Source organism: Solanum stenotomum, chromosome 11, assembly GCF_019186545.1.
Source record: "Solanum stenotomum isolate F172 chromosome 11, ASM1918654v1, whole genome shotgun sequence".
NCBI lineage: Eukaryota > Viridiplantae > Streptophyta > Magnoliopsida > Solanales > Solanaceae > Solanum > Solanum stenotomum.
Window position 1 is genome coordinate 54,573,857 of NC_064292.1, and position 21,337 is coordinate 54,595,193.

At 34.4% G+C, this 21,337-nt stretch overlaps 3 protein-coding genes and 2 long non-coding RNA genes across 6 annotated transcripts in view; 3 read left to right on the top strand and 2 right to left on the bottom strand.

The window, feature by feature from the left end:
* The window catches only part of LOC125843862 (uncharacterized), a 573,332-nt gene that overhangs the window by 396,946 nt on the left and 155,049 nt on the right, over positions 1–21,337 (bottom strand). The gene's annotated exons all lie outside the window — the stretch shown is intronic.
* LOC125843937 (uncharacterized) overlaps positions 1–21,337 on the top strand; it is a 157,079-nt gene that overhangs the window by 80,815 nt on the left and 54,927 nt on the right. The gene's annotated exons all lie outside the window — the stretch shown is intronic.
* The window catches only part of LOC125843886 (8-hydroxygeraniol dehydrogenase-like), a 46,540-nt gene continuing 33,379 nt past the window's right edge, over positions 8,177–21,337 (top strand). Inside the window, exons 1-5 of one of the 2 annotated variants that reach the window (XM_049523110.1) lie at positions 8,177–8,336; positions 8,523–8,636; positions 9,067–9,577; positions 9,676–9,829; positions 9,912–10,149. In XM_049523110.1, coding sequence (XP_049379067.1) covers positions 8,248–8,336; positions 8,523–8,636; positions 9,067–9,577; positions 9,676–9,829; positions 9,912–10,114 — 1,071 coding nt within the window. In that variant the 5' untranslated portion in view covers positions 8,177–8,247 and the 3' untranslated portion in view covers positions 10,115–10,149. Of the gene's footprint in view, positions 8,337–8,522; positions 8,637–9,066; positions 9,578–9,675; positions 9,830–9,911; positions 10,150–21,337 lie in introns of those variants that run through there. The other variant, XM_049523111.1, reaches the window with a different exon arrangement.
* Positions 11,831–14,655, top strand: LOC125843885 (8-hydroxygeraniol dehydrogenase-like). Its single transcript, XM_049523109.1, has 5 exons — positions 11,831–12,008; positions 12,376–12,489; positions 13,107–13,617; positions 13,942–14,095; positions 14,228–14,655. Exons 1-5 carry the CDS (start codon positions 11,911–11,913, stop codon positions 14,428–14,430), a joined length of 1,080 nt encoding a protein of 359 aa, XP_049379066.1. The 5' UTR covers positions 11,831–11,910; the 3' UTR covers positions 14,431–14,655.
* Positions 16,692–19,849, bottom strand: LOC125843922 (uncharacterized). The gene is made up of 3 exons (XR_007444071.1): positions 19,663–19,849; positions 18,625–19,586; positions 16,692–16,944 (listed from the first exon to the last, which is right to left on the bottom strand). It is a non-coding gene; the product is annotated as an uncharacterized LOC125843922 (long non-coding RNA).

Below are 21,337 nucleotides of genomic sequence, written 5' to 3' on the forward strand. Positions count from 1 at the left end.
TTCAGAAAAATAAGATGAAGATTAAAGTCATCACTTAGATTCGAACACATCATGTAAGAGCATCTCGAGGCCCACACTATCCACAACTCACACCTGAACGTCTACCGGAGACTAAACAAAATGAAAGAGATTAGAGTTATTCACCTTTCGATGGGCAGAGAACAGGAAACGATGAACAGGGGACGACTCCACCACTACGTAAACTTGACCACAAGCAGCGATTAAGAAGCCTGGACAGAATGCCGAACCCAAAATACTCAAAACTAGTTCTCTTTTCCCAAAGTGTATTTCGTATGTATTTTAGCTATTTTGCTTAAATTGATCTTAGTCTTTTTCTCTAAATTTTTCTAACCCTTTAAATGGAGAAGGAGAGACATATATATATAGGGGAAATTCCAATTCACGTTTTGAATGAAGAACGGATAGGAACAGGGGCAGAAACGGAATTTTCCTCCGATTTCAAAATTCAAAATCTGGAACAGAGAGCAGCTGGGACGAAATTTTCTCCAAAATTTCAGAAAATCCGGACAAGGCAGCAGGCTGGAACGAGTTGGTGAGGGCAGACGCTTGCTTTCCCATGGATTCCTCCGAATTGCTGCTACTACTTTGACATTTTTGACTGCTGAAGAAGAAGGAGAACGTGGGGGGGTCATTGGTTACTGTTGTAGTATGTATGAATGTATTGTATGTTAGGAAATTAAAGGGAAAAAGGGGTGGGGTCAATTAGTGTAGGCTGTTGTATTATTATAATGTATTGTTGGGTCGGTTGGTACATGTATGTATTGCACGTGTATTTGGAAGGGATTGTTGCGTGCTGGAAATACAACATAAAGTCCCAAAATTTGGTCATTTAAGATGAGTATAGAGTAAAAAATTTAAATCGGTTAGATTTTGGATTTTAAGAAATAGCCAAATTGAGTTGAATTAATAAATTCGGCTAAAACCTAAATAAGGTGAGCTAATATAAAATTAATTAATGAGCTTCTTAATGTTAACGAAATAAAATAATTAATTCGATTATAAACTAATTAATTTAAAACTATGGCCATAACTTAAAATAACGTAACTTAAAAATGTACTTTTCAAATCAACAAAATTAAATAAGACAAAATAATATAAAATAAGAATAATTAAACTAATAAAATAAATAACTTATACTTTAAACCAAATTAATTTAATTGAATATAAAACAAACTCTTTTTGAGACGATTTTTGAATATTCATAAAATATAATAATTATATACATAATTATGTAAAACATATATATTATCTAAAAATTATAAAATAAGACGGAACTAGTTGAAATAACTTGCAAACTATATTATTATTTTTTTTTTTTGAATTTTTATAAAACTGATTATTTTAAATCGTTTGAGATTGAAGAAGCTTGAAATGATTAATTTATATTGTGGAGGTCCAAAATTGGGTGTCAACATCCGAAATATTGACAGTCTTAAAAATATTCTTTTACTTGACTAACTAAACTTAGATACACCCTCGATACACCTACGATCTGCCACATGACATTGCAAGTGGTCTCAAACTCTAGTAGGAATATGTGACTCTTAATAAAAAACCGAGAGAAGTGTTGAAAACCCCCCTAAATTTGATGAGAATAATTAGGAGTGTATTTCACCCATGTTGCAAGGTCGGAGTGTATATTAGGTTTAGTTAGTCAAGTAAATGAGTTTCTTTAAGGCTATCAATAGTTCAGAAACTAATAATTTACACCGAATTTAGAGATGTTTTAAGTACTTCTCTCCATATATTTTTATTAGAATTCTTGGCTCCGCCACTTACAAAATATCCATATTTTCCATTAAGATCTGCAAGAATATTCATTACTAGCATTTTGACTGCTGTCAGAGATACTACAAACATATTGATATTTGTGGGGAAAAAAAATCCTAATCTGAGCAACTTCCAATTTCCTTCTCTTATCTGCTTGGAACTATGTTGCTTAAGACTCTTTAAATATATCTTTGGGTACGTATTGGATCCTCCAAAATCTGATACGGTGCTTCAATATTTTTGAAGGATCCGAACAACATAGATTTGCACTATGTGGTAAACAATTTTGAACCTCAAGAAGATTATATAAGTGGATGTTGTCTTTAACACCAAAAAAAAAATAAAAATTTAAAAATACTTGGATGGAAGGGGTAGAGGGCGGATTGATTTCTCAGATGATCACTCAGAAAGTCATATATGATAATAACTATTAGTTGAATGACCATCTGAACAGTTCGATTAAGTCAACTAAGAAATGTGTAGCCAAAATCCAAATGTATAGTGAAATTGATTAACAAGTTATGCCTTGAAGGTCAATATAGTTTTTTAGTTTATGAGATCAAAATTTATGTCTATCTCAATTGATTTTACATGCATGAAATTGTTGGAGTGGTAACTGAGGTTGGTAACAAGGTAGACAAGTTCAAAATCGGAGACAAAATAGGCGTTGGATATCTAGTAGGATCATGTAACGAATGTGAAATTTGTACCAACGATCTCGAGAATTACTGTTCTGGACAGGTATTGACAACCAATGGTACTCACTCTGATGGAACCATCACTCACGGTGGATACTCCAATCTCATGGTTGTTAACGAGCATTTTATCGTTCGTTGGCCTGATAATTTGCCTATGGAAGCAGCTCCCCTGTTATGTGCAGGGGTCACAACTTATAGCCCTTTGAGATATTACGGACTAGATAAACCTGGAATGCACATTGGTGTTGTTGGTCTCGGTGGACTTGGACATATGGCTGTGAAATTCGCCAAGGCGTTTGGGACCAAAGTTACTGTCATTAGTACATCTATCATTAAAAAAGACGAGGCAATTGAACGTTTAGGAGCAGACTCATTTTTGGTTAGTCGTGATCCTGAACAAATGCAGGTCAGTCGATCAATCAACTTAGCTTCAATCACAAATTTACAATGATATTCATGTGACATAAGTATCAATTTTCGTTTGCACGTGTAAATACGAGCAGGCTGCAGGGGGTTCACTTGATGGAATCATTGACACTGTTTCCGCAGTTCATCCTATTTTTCCATTGCTTAATTTGTTGAAAACTAATGGGAAGCTAGTGATGGTTGGTGCCCCTGAAAAACCACTAGAGTTGCCTGTATTTCCATTGCTTTCAGGTACATTTCGCGTAGTATCTTATTCTTCATTTAAGTTCTAACATGTCCGTTTGATTTAATTAATAACTCAAGTATATAATGTGGAAAACAGGATGGAAGCTAGTGGGAGGGAGCGCGATAGGAGGGGTGAAAGAGATACAAGAGATGGTAAACTTCGCGGAGAAGCATAACATAACACCAGATGTTGAAGTTGTGCCAATGGAGTACGTGAATACAACGGTGGAACGTCTCGTGAAATCAGACGTTAAGTATCGTTTTGTTCTTGACATTGGCAATACTTTGAACAAGAGTTAATATAGGGACATGTTGTTCTTGTTGTGTGTTCGTATTTTAAGCAAGAAAGAATGGTGTGAGTTTATGTCGGAATTACTAAACATTCCTTTCTACTACTCTTATGTTCTATTTTATATGATGATAATAAGTTTTCGTAAACAACATTTTTTTTTTTCTCATCCAGTCTTTGATATCTTTTTTTTTCTTCTTTTAAATCTATACCACTAGACAGTGTCTAGCAGCCTTTTATTAATAATATAATTAAAATAAAAACCTCAACAGAGATAAGTACAAGCAAGGGGGGCTAGACCTTACCTTACCAATTCTAATGAGGTACGATACCTCTAATAATTAACCTGCATGAAGAAAATAAGAGCTAGAGAGAACTAAGTATTTTATGATCATCACAGAGCTTATAATACACTGTATGATGATATTACTAATGAGGATGCTTAAGTAGTACAAAAGTATAAAAGCCATGAAGAGATTTGAGTAATTAAACTCAAACTTCGTTTTACAGAAGTATGAACTAAAAAAGATAGATTGCCCTTCTAAAGTAACCTGGAGTGTTTTCCTCTTGTCTTCCTCTTCAAATCTGTCTAACAATACTTGATAGTTCATCAATTCTTCTTAGATTTATTGGATCTTGTTAAAGTTGTTGACACTGTCATATGATTCTGCTTTGCCAGTAGCATCGGTAGATGCCTTGGAACAAACTCCTCAGTCATCTTACCATCCCAACTATTTTTTCTTCCATGATTCTTTTTGTTGTTGCGTTGTTGCCTAGGAGAAATATCTGCATCCCTAGCTGCATTTGCAAAACAATAATTCAACTTATCCTCTTCTTCACTTCCCTCGAAGGTGTCCTTATCTTGTAAGTTAGTAAATCTATTTGTGGAGAAAGAACTACTACCAACATCTTGTAGTTGTTTGTTTGTGTTATAGGCGTAAGAGAATTCAACTTTTTAACATTAGAACTCATCAATGCATCAAGGAGCTTTTTGTCACCAACTTAAACTTTTTGAACATTAGTACCTGTTAAAACCAATTGTTGCCCTATATGTAATGGGGATGAAGCACTGGTAAGCACAAAAATTGGTGCTTCGGGGCTCAATTTTCTATGAGTTGTGACATGTTCATCCTCTTCTTCCACCCGGTCGGCCCATCGACTCTCACTTGTAACACCTTTTTGCCCACTAGAAGTAATCAAATCATTTGTCGAAGTAACTTGAGAGACTGAAACAATCGGTAGAGCATGAGAGTTAACCATATTCAACTTAAGAGCAATATGAGGCTCAATTTGAGAGGCTCGTAGAGAACCAATTTGAGGTCAAATATCAATCGTTACCCCTGCTTTATCAACTGTATTAGACTGTCCAAGTTCTTTTATTTGCGCCACAAAAGTAGCAGTTGTGTTAATGGCTACATCTTTGGTCAATTGCCTTGCGACGCAACAACAAAAGCCTTTGAATTAGTTGTCTTTTCTTGAAGCCCAATCTTATCATTTGTTGTATCAGGTTCACTCCCTGCCCTCATGACCCCTGTAGCTATAACATTTTCTTTTTCAGTAGCATTATAATCTAGTTATTGCCCGACTTCAGTTTGACATGTTTGCTACCTAAAATTTTCTAGTCTTTGATATCTGTTTTGGGGCCCAACCACCGTACAATTGAAAAACAATATGACCCAAGATCAATTCTAGTTCTTCTTTCTATCAAAATAAATCAAATTCAAAAGCACACCACCCTTCTTACTTTACAACCAGCCTCCGACCCAAGGTGCTTTTAGAAAAGGTCGGTGGGGCAATCAAAGAGACTTGCTTTTGATGTAGAACCGGGGGAAGAATTATGGCTATAAAGGCCCTCACCCTGTTGGGCACATGGTTCTAAAGATTAAATCACAAAGATGTACGAAAGATTAGGCAGAAGAAGAACTATAGCTAGAATTTTTCGTCCCTCCCCTTGTACCAAAAGCAAGTTTGAAACATAAGGATATAGGGCTCGTCTATTATAAGTTATTAGTGTACGAAGCTGTCTCTGATATTTCGAGTAAGGAGGCGGGACAAGTTTGAAAATTCACGTTCACGTCGGAAAATTCCACATTCTTTCTAACAAAGGCAGCTTTGTAATCAGACCGGAGACTTGAATCCGAGACTTTTGATTAAAAATGGAGGAGTACTTATTAGTACTCTACCACAACCCTTGTTGATGTCATAACTTAAATTCTTGTATAAAGTAGGAATAAGAGCATTTTTGGTCTATATTCTGATTTTAAATATGTGTTTGATCTTTTTATCTACGAAGTATGTTGTATATGAACTACTTTTTTCAAATATGGAGTAACAATACCAAATTAAAAAAATATATTCATGTTGAAAAGAAAATTAAAAAAACTATTTAAACATGATTTTTTTTTTTAAATGACACAACTAGATATTTCAAATAGCTTTTTTTTGTTTTTTTTTTGCTTTTTTATTTTCTGAATTGACCTAATAGAGGACCCATATTATTTCCTTCTTCATTAATCTAAACAAATAAATGACTTATACTAAGTTATATTTGAAAAAAAAGATGAACCGACAGCTTTTATCCCCAATTATAATAAATTGAGATATTGTTCTCAAGTGGTAGGGTCAATGTTGTATTTATTATTCTCCTTTACACGTAGTGACGATGGTCCTCCCAATGATTAGAATAAGGTAAGCTTTGTATCTAATCCTTTTAATTGAATGGATGAGATCCGATTTTTTGACTAGACCCCCCTAAACTTTAACTTTCTTTTTAGTATTTTGATTGAAAACTTGATTAAAATATTAGATTCTTATTCTTTTTACAAATTTGTGGATATTCAAAAAAGCAAACAAAATAGTAGGATCAAGGGTGAGATTTGGTGGTTGAGTTGGGTGGGGTGAGAAGAAAATAATCTATCTGAAATGTTACTTATGAAACTTGTTTTTTATATTGTGTCGGAAATTTATTCTCCTGATTTTTAACGATTTTGCAAAAAGTATATTTCAAAAATATTCGACCAGTCAAACGTAGAAAAATTAGAAAATATTTTTCTGTTGCACCAAACACACACAATTTACTAATATTTTTTTCAAATTATTGTTCACCATCTTCTCTGATGGCTATACTGGAAAGGTAATCACCAACCATATATCCTAATTAATTATTGTAGAACGAAATTAAAGTGACGCAATAATCATTTTCGACAGCTAAATTATAGATGCTCCCTTAACTACAAAATCTTTTTCAAATTATTGTGTTTTTCACTCATTAAATTATAGCATTCCACCTGATATTTCGGGATGCCGAAAGACATCACATCCATGAGCTAATACATATGAAAACCAAAAATATGAGTGAAAAAAAGGGCGAGACTATACGTAATGCTTCCCCAACTCATTACGGAGGTCCTCATATAGTTTTGACAAAAAAAATTCGGATGCCCAAATGCGCCAGATCCATGGGCTAATACACACGAAAGACCAAGAAAGTCGGGTAATTCCTAAAACTTGGCTCGTAGATGCAAAATTATGCGTGAAAAAATTGGCGGGACTATACGCAATGCTTCCCAAACTCATTACGAAGGTCCTCATATAATTTTTTCAGAAAACTTTTTTGGATGCCCAAAAGCCGACAGATCCATGGGTTAATACACACGAAAGATTAAGAAGTTGGGTAATTCCTAAAAATTGGCTCCTAAATATGAAAATATGCATGAAAAAACGACGGGACTATACATAATGTTTTCCCAATTCATAATGGAGGTCCTCATATAGTTTTTTCGAAAAAAAAATTCGGGTGCCCCAAAGAAGCCAGATCCACGGGCTAATACACACAAAAAACCAAGAAAGTTGTGTAATTCCTAAAAGTTGACTCGTAAATGCAAAAATATGCATTAAAAAAAATGGCAAGACTATACGTCATGCTTCCACACTCATTACAGAGGTTCTCATATAGTTTTTTTAGAAAAAAAATTCGGGTACTCCAAAGGCGCCAGATCCTTGGGCATTACACACGAAAAATCAAGAAAGTTGGGTAAATACTAAAAGTTGACTCGTAAATGCGAAAATATGCGTGGAAAAAACGGCGGAACTATACGTAATGTTTTCCCAACTCATTACGGAGGTCCTCATATAGTTTTTTCAGGAAAAAAATCGGGTGCCCCAAATGAGCCTGATCCATAAACTAATACATACGAAAAACCAAATATGATCTATATATAAAGTTAATTTTCAAACATAAATATATGATCTGATTCATAATCAAAATTATTGGATTCTGTTGAGGGGATATACATAGACCAATTGATTCGGATTCATCATTTACCAAATCAAACCAATTGCATTTGTTTTATATATTCATAAATCAAACCAAATCAATAAAGTCGAGTGTTTTCTCTATTTTTTCAAAATCTTTTATGAATCCATACAATCATATTAAAACATTTCATTGAAACCAATTTCTACTAAGCATGTCATTACAGTCTACACATAGTTTTTAACTAATATAAAGACAATTTTTTTAGATTAAAATTAGCGGCTAGACCTTGGTCAGTACTACTGAACCATTTTCCTAGAAACATCATATAATATAAGATATAATATTATCTTATATTAATAAATAAAAAGGCAAATTGTACAGACAAGCCATGACGATAACATTTGTTTCATACCTCATCGACTACGTCATTAGCCATCAACTCAAATACCTATATATTCAAATTAAAAAATCAATACATTGGACTATAACTTTACTCAAATTAATTGTTCTAATAATAATAATAATAATAGTATCTCCAAAAATAAACAAAAATCAAGAAAATGGAAAAATCACATGAAAATGTTAAGGCATTTGGATGGGCAGCTAGAGATACTTCTGGGGTACTTTCTCCTTTCAACTTCTCAAGAAGGTACCATCTTTTCAGATTTACGTTATATAAACTGACAGTACAGATAGTGTATATTTTATATGAATTAGATATACACAACATATCTACACCGATAGTGTATATATTGTGTATATTAATTTCGAACATATTAATAAACTAGTTGACCGAACAGTATATATCTGTAACTTTTATTGTTGAATGGTGAAGGGTGACTGGTGAAAAAGATGTGCAATTCAAAGTTATGTATTGTGGAATTTGTCATTCTGATCTTCATCAACTCAAGAATGAATGGAGCAATAGTATATATCCAATGGTACCAGGGTAAGTTTCATTTTGATCCATCTATTTTACTGTGTTCTTCAATTAAAACTCTGTAGTAGACAAAAAATCGTTATATCTAATTTAATTTAGGTGGAAAATGGTAGATGACAGACTTATTATTCACCAAGTTTCAAAAAGAGTGTTCTTATAATTGCATTATATGTAGATACAGAGGCAGAGCTAGGATTTGAACAGTATAATCATTGCAACATATGTAGTTAGTTTGGGTAATTTTTCCTTTTCTCTAATTGTTTGGACAACAAAACTGTAAATTTGATAATCAAGATAATGAAATATGTTACTAAACAACTAGCTAAATCTGATTAATTAGCTTAGGATTCCATAACGTAGTTAGGGGTAAGTTCTGCTTACATTTTATCCTCTTCTGACTCGACTTGTGAGATTACATTGAATATGTTGTTGCTTACAGGCATGAAGTTGTTGGTGTAGTAACTGAAGTTGGTAGCAAAGTTGAGAAATTCAAAACTGGAGACAAAGTTGGAGTTGGATGTTTAGTAGGATCATGTAGAAAATGCGAAAACTGTGACAACGATCTTGAAAATTATTGTCGCGATCAGATCATGACATACAATGGTGTTTACACCGATGGAATCCCCACGTATGGTGGTTACTCGGATATAATGGTAACGAATGAACACTACGTGGTTCATTGGCCCGAAAATTTACCAATGGAAGCAGCTCCCCTGTTATGTGCAGGGATCACAACTTATAGTCCTTTGAGATATTATGGACTAGATAAACCTGGAATGCACATTGGTGTTGTTGGTCTTGGTGGTCTTGGACATATGGCTGTGAAATTTGCTAAGGCGTTCGGAACCAAAGTTACTGTGATAAGTACAGCTGTTAGTAAGAAAGACGAGGCAATTGATCGTTTAGGGGCAGACTCGTTTTTGGTCAGTCGTGACCCTGACCAAATGCAGGTCGATCAATCAATCAACTCTGTTTCAATTTCAATTTTATAACATAGGTGTGACTTACGAATAATACTAATTTTCGTTTGTATGTTAAATACGAGCAGGGTGCAGCGGGGTCACTAGATGGCATCATCGATACTGTATCCGCGATTCACCCTCTTCTTCCATTGATTAATTTGTTGAAAACTCATGGGAAGCTTGTGATGGTTGGTGCCCCTGAAAAACCACTAGAGTTGCCTGTATTTCCCCTGCTTTTAGGTACGTTTGGTCTTAAATCGACGATTTTGTATATACATTTTTTTAATATTGATACGTATGTTTAATATAATGTGTGTAATAGGAAGGAAGCTAGTGGCGGGGAGCGCGATAGGAGGGGTGAAGGAGACACAAGAGATGGTTGATTTTGCGGCAAAGCATAACATAACACCAGATGTTGAAGTTGTGCCAATGGACTACGTGAATACAGCGTTGGAACGCCTTTTGAAATCGGACGTGAAGTATCGTTTTGTGCTTGACATTGGCAACACATTGAACAAAAATTGAGATGAAGGGGACATCTTGGTCAAGAAAATGAGTGTGTTATAATTTTGTATTAAGCTTGTACGTTTTTGTTGTTTAGTTTATTTCTTATGTTTTGTGTATCAAAAGGAATAAGGAGTTACGAGAATAAATATGATATTGTGTTTTCTAGTATACTTATTTGCATATGGCGTTTACATCAAACTATACTGATTTATCATGGTTAAGTCATAGCACGAGTACGATTAAATTTTTGCCTCTAAATTAACAAGTATAGTTTTGTCGTAGCACATATCGACTTTCTTAATGTATGCGTATAATTATCCTTTAGTGAGCAGAGCAAAATGCAATAAACAATATCTATAATGCCAATGGATTTTTTTTAATAGGAATAAGAAATATCAAATTGTTAAGTGTGGCTAAATTATGGTAAATACTTAGCCGCACTGTGTTTTTATAGCAAATCAATAAATTATTTTAACTTTAATTTATTAAAAAACAAGATAAAAATACATATTACTTAGATAATTATGTGGTTAATTTGTGTAGTGCCTGACAAATCAATGAGTAAAAGTTAAGCGTTTATTATATACCAAATTAATCTTTAATCATGATTACGTAATATATGTTTTCACTTCAATTTTTAATTGCTAAAGTTAATAAATTTGATTTGATGTAAATAATAATGCAGACAAAGATTTTCTTATAAAAAAAGAAATTTGCATAAATAATGTATATTTTAAATACCAAACATGAGAGTGGTAGCGCCCCAACGGTAAAAACTTATTTGTATATAATATTTAAAATTATACCGTCCAAATAAGAGGACGAAAAAAGAAAACAAAAAGTAGAGGGAAAAAGGGGGAAAATAACTCGATAAAAATGTAGTGGGAATAAGTCGGAAATTGCAATTATTAATTGGTCTAAATTTCACACTTTGATGTTTTTATTTTCTTTTAATTATACTTTCACGTTATCTACGTGGATATTTTTTAGCCACTAATATTAACTTCAAGTTTTTCACGTTTGGAAAGCTTGAACCTTTTTTTTTGGGGCAATTTAAGGAAAAAAATAATTAACGTACATATTGTGTTTAAGTTATCGCACTATTTTGTAATTGTCATTTTTTTCATATCAGTTGCTTTGTTTACACAACCTTTCCCAACCCTCCCAACTCCCTTCATTCAATGCTTGACAACTTTTTTCATGTAGTGTACACATGTCTATGTTTGACATTCAGATAAAAGACAACGGTTGGAAAGCAAGGGGTGAGGTAGTGCTTGTCATGGGAAGAGAGCTCTCACCTTAACAGAAGAATTGTCATTTTCCTTTTTTCATACCTACTAATATACAAATTTTGAGCCAATGATCCTTCAAAAACAATCTCTCTACCTCTACATGGAAATTAAGATTAAGCTGATTTGTATACACTCCAATTTTTCGACTTTCGTGGACCTCATTATAAGATTTCACTAAATACATTATAATATTAAAAAGAAGAATATTTTTAAAACTCGTAAACTTCAAACTCTAGATAGATTCGAGATTAAAAAAAAGTGTGAAACCTTTTTTTAAAAGTCCTGCAAAGTAGGACTCTACACCTATCGACCACAAAAAAGAAGTCAAAATCCAATTTGTTTAAGTAAGTCATTAGTTGTTACACCTCATCGATAACGTCACATATTTTTCACTCAAAATCCTATAAATATGGATCATAACATAATCAATTTTGTATCATCCATATTGTTCTACATTTTTCTCTATTATAATTTATACTATATATACACTACATAAATATTTTTATTTTTCAAACGAAAAAAATGGCAAAATCATTTGAAAATGAACATCCAATTAAGGCATTTGGATGGGCAACTAGAGACACTTCTGGAGTTCTTTCTCCTTTCAATTTTTCAAGAAGGTACAAATTATTATTTTTAATTTTGATGATGTGTTTTTCATTTCAATCGGAAACAAATTCTCTATAAGCTGAGGTAGGGTAACATCTGCTATAATAAAAATGGTTTTTACCGGCAATAAATAGGTCAATTAACAAAGAGTGTTGAAATTTTTACCAGTATTTGTTGTTGGATCCAATGTCGTTATAGGCTCCGCGACATTTACAAAAAGTGCTAAAATGTAATTGTCACTTGCAATTGCCTCGAAGAAAAATAGTTTTTTTCTAGTGACACTCAGTTTCTCGGACCCCACCTGTATGATTATACTGAATTTGTTGTTGTTGTTTTATTGTAAATTTGATGATGATCATTTTGTGTTAATGGTTACAGGGTGACAGGTGAAAAAGATGTGCAATTTAAAGTTATGTATTGTGGAATTTGTCATTCTGATCTTCATCAACTCAAGAATGAATGGGGAAACAGCAAGTACCCCATGGTGCCTGGGTAAATTGATTTGTTCTTTTATTTTTGGTTTAAAAAAATTCAGATTTTTTTTAATTGTTAGATCCAAAAATACCAACCAGAATTTTCATTAACGAGATTCAAAAATATTAAGGCACAAAGAAGTTAATGGAATTCAACATCCACTATATATACACATGAGTAATTTTTCGGCGAAGAATATTTACTAGATAGTTTTCCTGTTCTCTGTATCTTTTCAATTTTTCTCATTATATTTTTTATTTGAAATCAATCCTGATTTGGTTCTTAGTCTTTAATTGGCCATTTTGAGCTCTTGATACCTCAGTAAATCCTGAGTTGGTGGGACATGGTACTCCCTCCGTCCCATTTTATAAGAGTTAGTTTGACTCGACAAGGAGTTGAAGAAAGAAAGGAAGACTTTTAAAACTTGAAGACTAAAATGAATGATAGAAATTACTGTGACTAAAAATCATTTCATTAAGGATAAAATGGACATTTAAAGTTAAATGTGTCATTTTATTTGGGACGGACTAAAAAGGAAAGTAAGTCATATAAACTGCGACAGAGAGTAAAAACTAGCGGAAATTGTGTCGATTCGATCTACTCGTGAGTGTAACTAATTGTAAATATAATTGCAGGCATGAGGTTGTTGGTGTTGTAACTGAGGTGGGAAGCAAGGTGGAGAAATTTAAGGTTGGAGACAAAGTAGGTGTTGGATGTATGGTAGGATCATGTCGAAAATGTGAGAATTGTAGCGTTGATCTCGAGAATTACTGCCCTCGTCAGATTCCTACATACAACGGCTATAGCTTAGATGGAACCCTCACGTTTGGAGGTTACTCCGACATGATGGTATCCGATGAGCATTTTGTAGTACGTTGGCCTGAAAACTTGTCGATGGACGCTGCTCCCCTGTTATGTGCTGGAATTACTACTTATAGTCCTTTGAAATATTTTGGACTCGATAAGCCTGGAATGCACATTGGTGTTGTTGGTCTTGGAGGGCTCGGACATATGGCTGTTAAGTTCGCTAAGGCATTTGGAACCAAAGTGACTGTTATTAGTACATCTGCTAATAAGAAGCAAGAAGCAATTGAGCGTTTGGGCGCAGACTCTTTCTTGATCAGTCGCGATCCTGAGCAGATGAAGGTGAATATAATAACTCGTTATCATTGAATTCTGTGATCATCTTATCTGAATGTTCAAACTGTTTGAGAGAACACTTTCATTTAATAAGTTGTCTTCAACACACTGCTGCCTGATTCTTTTTTTCACGAGCCAAACACGTTGAATCATTTTTTTGACAATGGTGGTATTGAGATTTTTTAATGCACGACCTTCGCCTGCTCTGGTTCCGTGTTGAAGTGTGTAACAATCTCACCTAAAAGCTTAAGTTGTTATGCCAATTTAACAATTTAAACACGAGAATGGGGGCTAACCTTTTGTTTATTTGTTTTATCAATATACGAACAGGCTGCAACGAACACATTGGATGGGATTATCGACACTGTTTCTGCGGTGCACCCTATTCTTCCATTGCTTATGTTGATGAAATCTCATGGTAAGCTTGTTATGGTTGGTGCACCAGAAAAACCGGTGGAGTTGCCCGTGTTTCCTCTACTTATGGGTAAGCAAATGCAAGATTTCAAATAATAAAGTTCAGACTAAAGTATATATAATGTGGCCCTTCCCGCACATAGTGAAATTTAGTGCATCAGACAGTCTTTACTAAAGTTTGTATATATAATGTGGAAAACAGGAAGGAAGCTAGTGGCTGGAAGTTGCATAGGAGGGATGAAAGAGACTCAAGAAATGTTGGACTTCGCGGCAAAGCATAACATAACACCAGATATTGAAGTTGTGCCAATGGACTATGTGAACACAGCGTTGGAACGTCTTCTGAAATCGGATGTGAAGTATCGTTTCGTGCTCGACATTGGCAATACATTAAACAAGAAATGAGAATATTAATAGGGGAATTTACGTCCAATGGTCTAGCAGTGTTTCTTTGCTTAGATTGCATTAATTTCAGAGATGATTAATCAATAAAATGTGTTTCTTGCACTTGTTAAAAAAGAAAAAGAATGTTAGTACATTTTACAGTTGATATCAACGGAGACTATGCAACTTCAGTAGAACTTGATGGTTGGGGAGAAATTATTTGAGCTCCATTGGATTCCAAAGCTTCTGCAATTTATGTATTTGTCAGGAAATGGAAAATGTGATTATATTTCGAAATGAAATATATAAAAAGAATGATTTTTTGCATACCCTAATTGTTTCTAAGAAAACATGTTCCCAAACTCACTGCTGATTACTGATATGTAACCTTTGTTTTTTTGAAGAGGAGCAAGTGGCCTCTTCTTCACATCTGCTCTTCCTTTCTCATTGCAAAGCTCAAATTCATTTTTAGACAACAAACGAACTCCAAATTTCATCTTTTCTCCAAAACATCATCTGTTTCTCCAAAATCAACAACATGACCCATAAAATCTAACTTAATGCGTCCATAGCCATTTGGTGTTGTTTCATTTGCAGTAGATGCATCCCATTAGCCACAAAGAGGTACCAACAAAAAATTAATATTACATACATCATCATCGTCTAATTCTGACTAGTTGGATAAGGCAAATTGCTTGGTCATCGACGACATCCCATCATTACATGAGGGAATCAAATGAGCTGTGATGCAATCAATATTATATTCGTCATAGTAACATACAGCAAACCCCAAGAACTTATCATACCAATTCTCAGGCAGATCAACTGATACACTTGGGCACATTCCCTGATATTTGAACCAACTTGGGATATCCTCCACCCAACTCCCAAACACTCTTAGTGACAAGGAATCTGAAGAACAGATGTCATGCTGAAATGATGAGATATTCTGAAACAACGAATTACAGAATGAATCATTGCTCCAATCTGCACATATTTTAAGTAATTGCTGTGGAAATTCTGGCAGCTGTGTAAGCCTCTTGCAATCTGATAAGTCCAAGGATCGAAGAGCACCAAGTTCGGATATGCTTTGAGGCAAATGCACAAAATTATTTCCCTTGAGATACAACACTTTCAAAGAGGATAAACATCCAATGTCTTCTGGCAGCTGTGTAAGTCTCTTGCAATCTGATAAGATCAAGTATTCAAGAGCACCAAGTTGGGCTATGCTACGAGGCAAATGCTTGAAATTATTTCCACTGAGATGCAACACTTTCAAAGAGGATAAGGATCCGAGTCCACAGAACCCACTGTGTTTTCTTAATAAATTTAATCCCCTCAAGTACCCGAGGTTAAGATAAAACGGATTAACTATTAGAGAAATAGGGGTACCTCAAACTTCACTAATTTCAACGAACGCAGGAACAACAACAAGAGCACACACAGACTCTGTCGATCGACAATTTATTTTTATAAGAAAATGTATGCAGAGAGGAAAATTTTCAGTGAATGAAAAACAAAAAAGACTTCTTATTTATAGCCATTTGCAGCAAGGAACGCATCCGTTCGGACAATGGTGTCTTTCCAGAACGTTGTGTCTTTATGGGAAAAGTAATGCCTTTTCTGAAGGAACAGGTCCCTTCGGAACGCTTTTACCGTTACACGCGAATTTCAAATAAATTCCGTTACGTGAAATTAATTCTGTTAATTAACTAACATTCTGAATTAATTTATAAGAGAAAGGAAATCAATTCAATTCAATCTGAAGCCGAGCGAGCGACGACGGAGCGAGGGGCACCTTCTTCTTAACCCTTTAAGAACTAAATGAAGTGTTTCCTAATATTAGGACAACAATTTCCTTTCTTCTACCAATATGGGAGATATGACTTTTCATTTTCTTCAGAACGTTTTTACCGTTACACGCGAATTTCAAATAAATTCCGTTACGCAAAATTATTAACTAACATTCTGAATTAATTTATAAGAGAAAGGAAATCAATTCAATTCAAAGTCGAGCGAGCGACTACGACGACGCGAGGGCACCTTCTTCTTAACCCTTTAAGAACTAAAGGAAGTGTTTCCTAATATAAGGACAACAATTTCCTTTCTTCTACCAATATGGGAGAAATGACTTTTCATCTTCAAAGAATGACTTTTCATTTTCCCTCCAAATTGGTTTCCCCACATTTTCCATTTTCTCTTCTTATTTTCCATTCACACCTTGCTAAAACCCAACACGTGCTTCATTGTTCCAAGGATTTCTGGAAATTTCTGTAAACTATCGCAGTAATTTAGATTCAAATACTCAAGAGATTCCACATTAACATATGGAAACCTCTCAAGGCTTCTACACTCAAACAAATGTAACTGGATGAGTTTTTTGCAATACTTGAGGGAAGGATGAACCTCTTCAAGACTCGTACATTGACCTAGATTCAAATACTCCAAATTTGGCATCCCCTTGAAATCTGATGTTCTCTTCAGGCTTTTGGAGTGACTTAGATCTATCCTTCGTAGAGACAGAAATTGTTGCAACTATTCAAAACACAGAAAGAATGATGAAAAGTAGTTAATGGCATGTTTATATTATAACTCAACATGTGAAATGAGAAATTGTTTATTTTACTTTATAAATATCTAAAAGAAGACCTTAATCTTAGCATGTTTTATTTGGTGCACATTTAAATTTCCGCTATACTTGATTATCTGTTCTCATTTACGCTCCCAATTGCACACGTAAGTGTACATAGTCGCGTAAGTAATATAGATTCTTTAAGAAACGAGTTATCGTTTCCAAGGGACTTGTCAATTAACTATTTTTACTAAATTATATTGGTCTAATTATTTATTTAAGAGTGTCAAAAGAAAAGAATGTAGGAATAAAATAATATAATTACTTACAATAGTTAGAACTAATTTTAGTTGTCAAGTTACTAGTTTACAGGGTTAATTGTATGAGTCGGGCTACACACCTCTAGTCGCCTACTTCAGTTAGCTGTCTAACTACATCGTTGAGCGGAGATAAACAGACTAACAAACGAGCATTTATATTTCATCCTGTTTCGTAACCAAGCAAGTTGTTCGTCCGGGCGTCACTCCTGAACACAAATCACCTCAATTAAATGGATCAATCGAGCTCTCTATATTCTCTGGTCTATCTAACCTCTCCTCTCCCGATTTTAAGATTAGACAATAGATTTATCTCATGGTGATCAAGCACAAAATACTAAAACAAGAACATAGAAGTAACTTATAATGACAACCAAGAATTAATTCATAAACCTTAAATAATCAACATTCGATTCGTAGCTACAGCCCCATAACAAGGACTTTTGCCAGTAATTTCTAAGAAAATAAGAAGAAGAAAAGAACCCTAAAAAGTATTGATAACTTTATACTTTGATACCCTCTAATTGATCTTCACCTCTCCCTAATCTCCCAAAATAATTATTTCTATGAACTATTTATAGATGGAAAAAATCCTAAATAAAATAACTGAGTCCAAAACAAATTGGGAACCAAAACCAAGCAGAATAAGAATTCCTACGCGTGAAACACTGTAGCCGCCATGTTGGGTTGCTGCTGCCGTTATTGGCTGCCACGTGGCAGCAGCAACAGTAATCTTCAATTTCGCTATTGCTGCACCTTTTCCTTATACATTATTATATTGAATTTATTTCATTAAGCTGTGTGCTTGATTTTCTTTTTCAACTTTTCATTTTTAATTCGTTTTAGCTCCAAATTTCTTTAACTTTACATCAATTTAATCCTACAAATAAAATACACTATTAAGCACAATCCATAAAATCAATGCTCAAAAAGGACAGATATAAATAATAAATGTGAAGCAAATAATGATTAAAAATATATATTTTTGACCTCACATCAACGTTGACTTAGAAAAGAATATGAAACACCTTTTTAGGCGCGTGAGTGTAAAGAAAAATACAAAATAATGGCCGATGAGAAAAGTTGTGACAACATATTTTTTTTGTTTCTTCATTAGATGCAGGGGTTGGAAATGCAATTCACAGAGGTTAAAAACCTCTGCTATTATCTATAGTAATATTATGAGAACAACCCAAAATAATGTAAAATACATTAGTTTGAGTTTATGGAATTAATAACTTATTTTCATTTAAACACAAGAATCATAATTCTAGGACAAGATAAAATAGAAAGTATCTCAAATAGAATGGTACCTCTGTTTCATACCTTAAATAATGCAATGAACTCCATCGGAGATCAAGATGAACAAGCCTTCTTGGATTAAAATTTGTTGGCAATAACATCCAAGATGAACAAGCCTTCTTAAGCATGATCAATACTTCAGCGATCATACACTACTGTGTAAATTTGACAGTAGCCATGCATCAATAGAGACTACATTTGAATTCTTCCATTGTTTATGTTATTGAAATCTTGTCATGGTTGGTACACCAAAGAAACCGGTTGAGTTGCCCGTGTTTCCACTACTTATGGGTAAGCATGTATAGTTTTCTTTATGCATGATTTCAAACAAAAAAGTTCAGATGAAAGCTTAGTGCACCGGACTGTCTTTTTTCTTAGACTAAAGTTTGTATATATAATGTGGAAGGAAACTAGTGGATGGAAGTTGTATAGGAGGGATGAAAGAGACACAAGAAATGTTGGATTTCGCGGCAAAGCATAACATAACACCAGATATTGAAGTTGTGCCAATGGACTATGTGAACACAGCATTGGAACGTCTTCTGAAATCGGATGTGAAATATCATTTCGTGCTAGACATTGGCAATACATTGAACAAGAAATGAGAATATTAATAGGGGGATTTACATCCAATGGTCTAGCAGTGTTTCTTTTCTTAGATTACATAAATTTCAGAGATGATTAATTAATAAAATGTGTTTCTTGCACTTGTTAAAAAAGAAAAAGAATGTTAGTACATTTTACAATAGATATTAACGGAGACTATGCAACTTCAGTAGAACTTGATGGTTGGGGAGAAATTATTTGAGCTCCATTGGATTCCAAAGCTTCTGCAATTTATCTATTTGTCAGGAAATGGAAAATGTGATTCTGTTTCGAAATGAAATATAAAAAGAATGAATTTTTGCCAACCCAAATTGTACGTACATGTTCCCTTCATAGGCAGTGTCCCCAATCTCGCTGCTGATTACTGATACGTACATCACCTATTGCCAATAGAAGAAAGAATGAGAAGAAATAATTTATATATAAACAGAGAACACCATTTCATGAGGTATATACCTATATTTAAAGCTATAATCCCGAGCTTGTGGGAAAGAGTTGCCTTTGTTTCTTAGAAGAGGAGCAAGTGGCCTCTTCTTCATCTATGATCTTCCTTATCCCAATGCAAGGCTCAGATTCATCTTTATACAACAAACGAACTCGAAAATTCATCTTTTCTCCAAAATCATCATCTGTTTCTCCAAAATCACCAATAAAATCAACAATGCACCCATAGTCATTTGGTGTTTTTCCTTTTGCATTAGATGCATCCCATAAGCCATCAAGAGGTACCAACAAAAAATTAATATTACATGCATCAGGATCGTCCAATTCTGAATTGTTGGATAAGGCAAATTCCTGGGTCATCAACGGCATCCCATCATCACATGATAAGGGAATCAAATCGGTTGTGATGCAACCAATATAAGATTCTCTAGAATAACATACAGCAAGCCCCAAGAACTTATCCGATTCATACCAATTCTCAGGCAGATCGACTAATACACTTGGCCACATTACCTGATAGTTGAACCAACTTGGGATATCCTCCACCAAACTCCCAAACACTCTTAGTTCTGAAGAACAGATGTCATGCTGCAATGATGAGATGTTCTGAAACAACGAATTACATATCGAAGCATTGGTCCAATCTGCATATATTGTGTCTAATTGCTGTGGAAATTCTAGCAGCTGTCTAAGTCTCTTGCAATCTGATAAGTCCAAGGTTTGAAGAGCACCAAGTTCGGATATGCTACGAGGCAAATGCTCAAAATTATTTCCCTTGAGATACAACCCTTTCAAAGAGGATAAGGATCCAATGTCTTCCGGCAGCTGTGTAAGTCTCTTGCAATCTGATAACCCCAAGTATACAAGAGCACCAAGTTTGGATATGATTTGAGGCAAATGCTCAAAATTATTTCCCTCGAGATACAACCCTTTCAAAGAGGATAAGGATCCAATGTCTTCCAGAAGTACTCCATCTTTTATATTGCAGTAACTGAGATCCAGAAAGTTCAATGAGAGTAACCCTTCATTCACCAGAGGGAACACAAAGTCCACTCCATCTTCTGATTTTTCTTTTCGAAAAGCCAATGATTTAAGCTTATTCAACCAGACGATGGAAGACGGAGGACGTGAGATTAGAGTATACCTGGCATGAAGATACTCCAAGTTTTCTAAATCACCTATCTCTTCTGGCAAGCTTATAAGTTTTGAGCTGTATGACACATTTAGACTCACCAAACCTTTCAACTTACAAATGCTGCTTGGAAGAGATACAATGTTTTTCATGCCATTCAAAGTTAGCCGTATAAGATGAGGTTGCTGATCAAAGAAAGATGATGGCAGTTCCCTTATCTGAGTGTATGACATATCAATCCTTGTGGCAGTTCCCTGCTTCATTATTCCAAGGATTTCTGGAAATTTCTCTAAACTGCACATGTATAGATTCAGAGATTCCAGAGATTCCACATTAACATATGGAAACCTCTCAAGGCTACTACAGTAAGACAAATTTAACTGCATGAGTTTTTCGCAATCCTTGAGGGAAGGATGAACTTCTTCAAGACTCTCACATTTCTCTAGATCCAAATACTCCAAATTTGGCATCCCCTTGAAATCTGGTGTTCTCTTCAGGCTTCTAGAGTGACTTAGATCTATCCTTCGTAGAGACAGAAATTTCTGCAGCTATTCA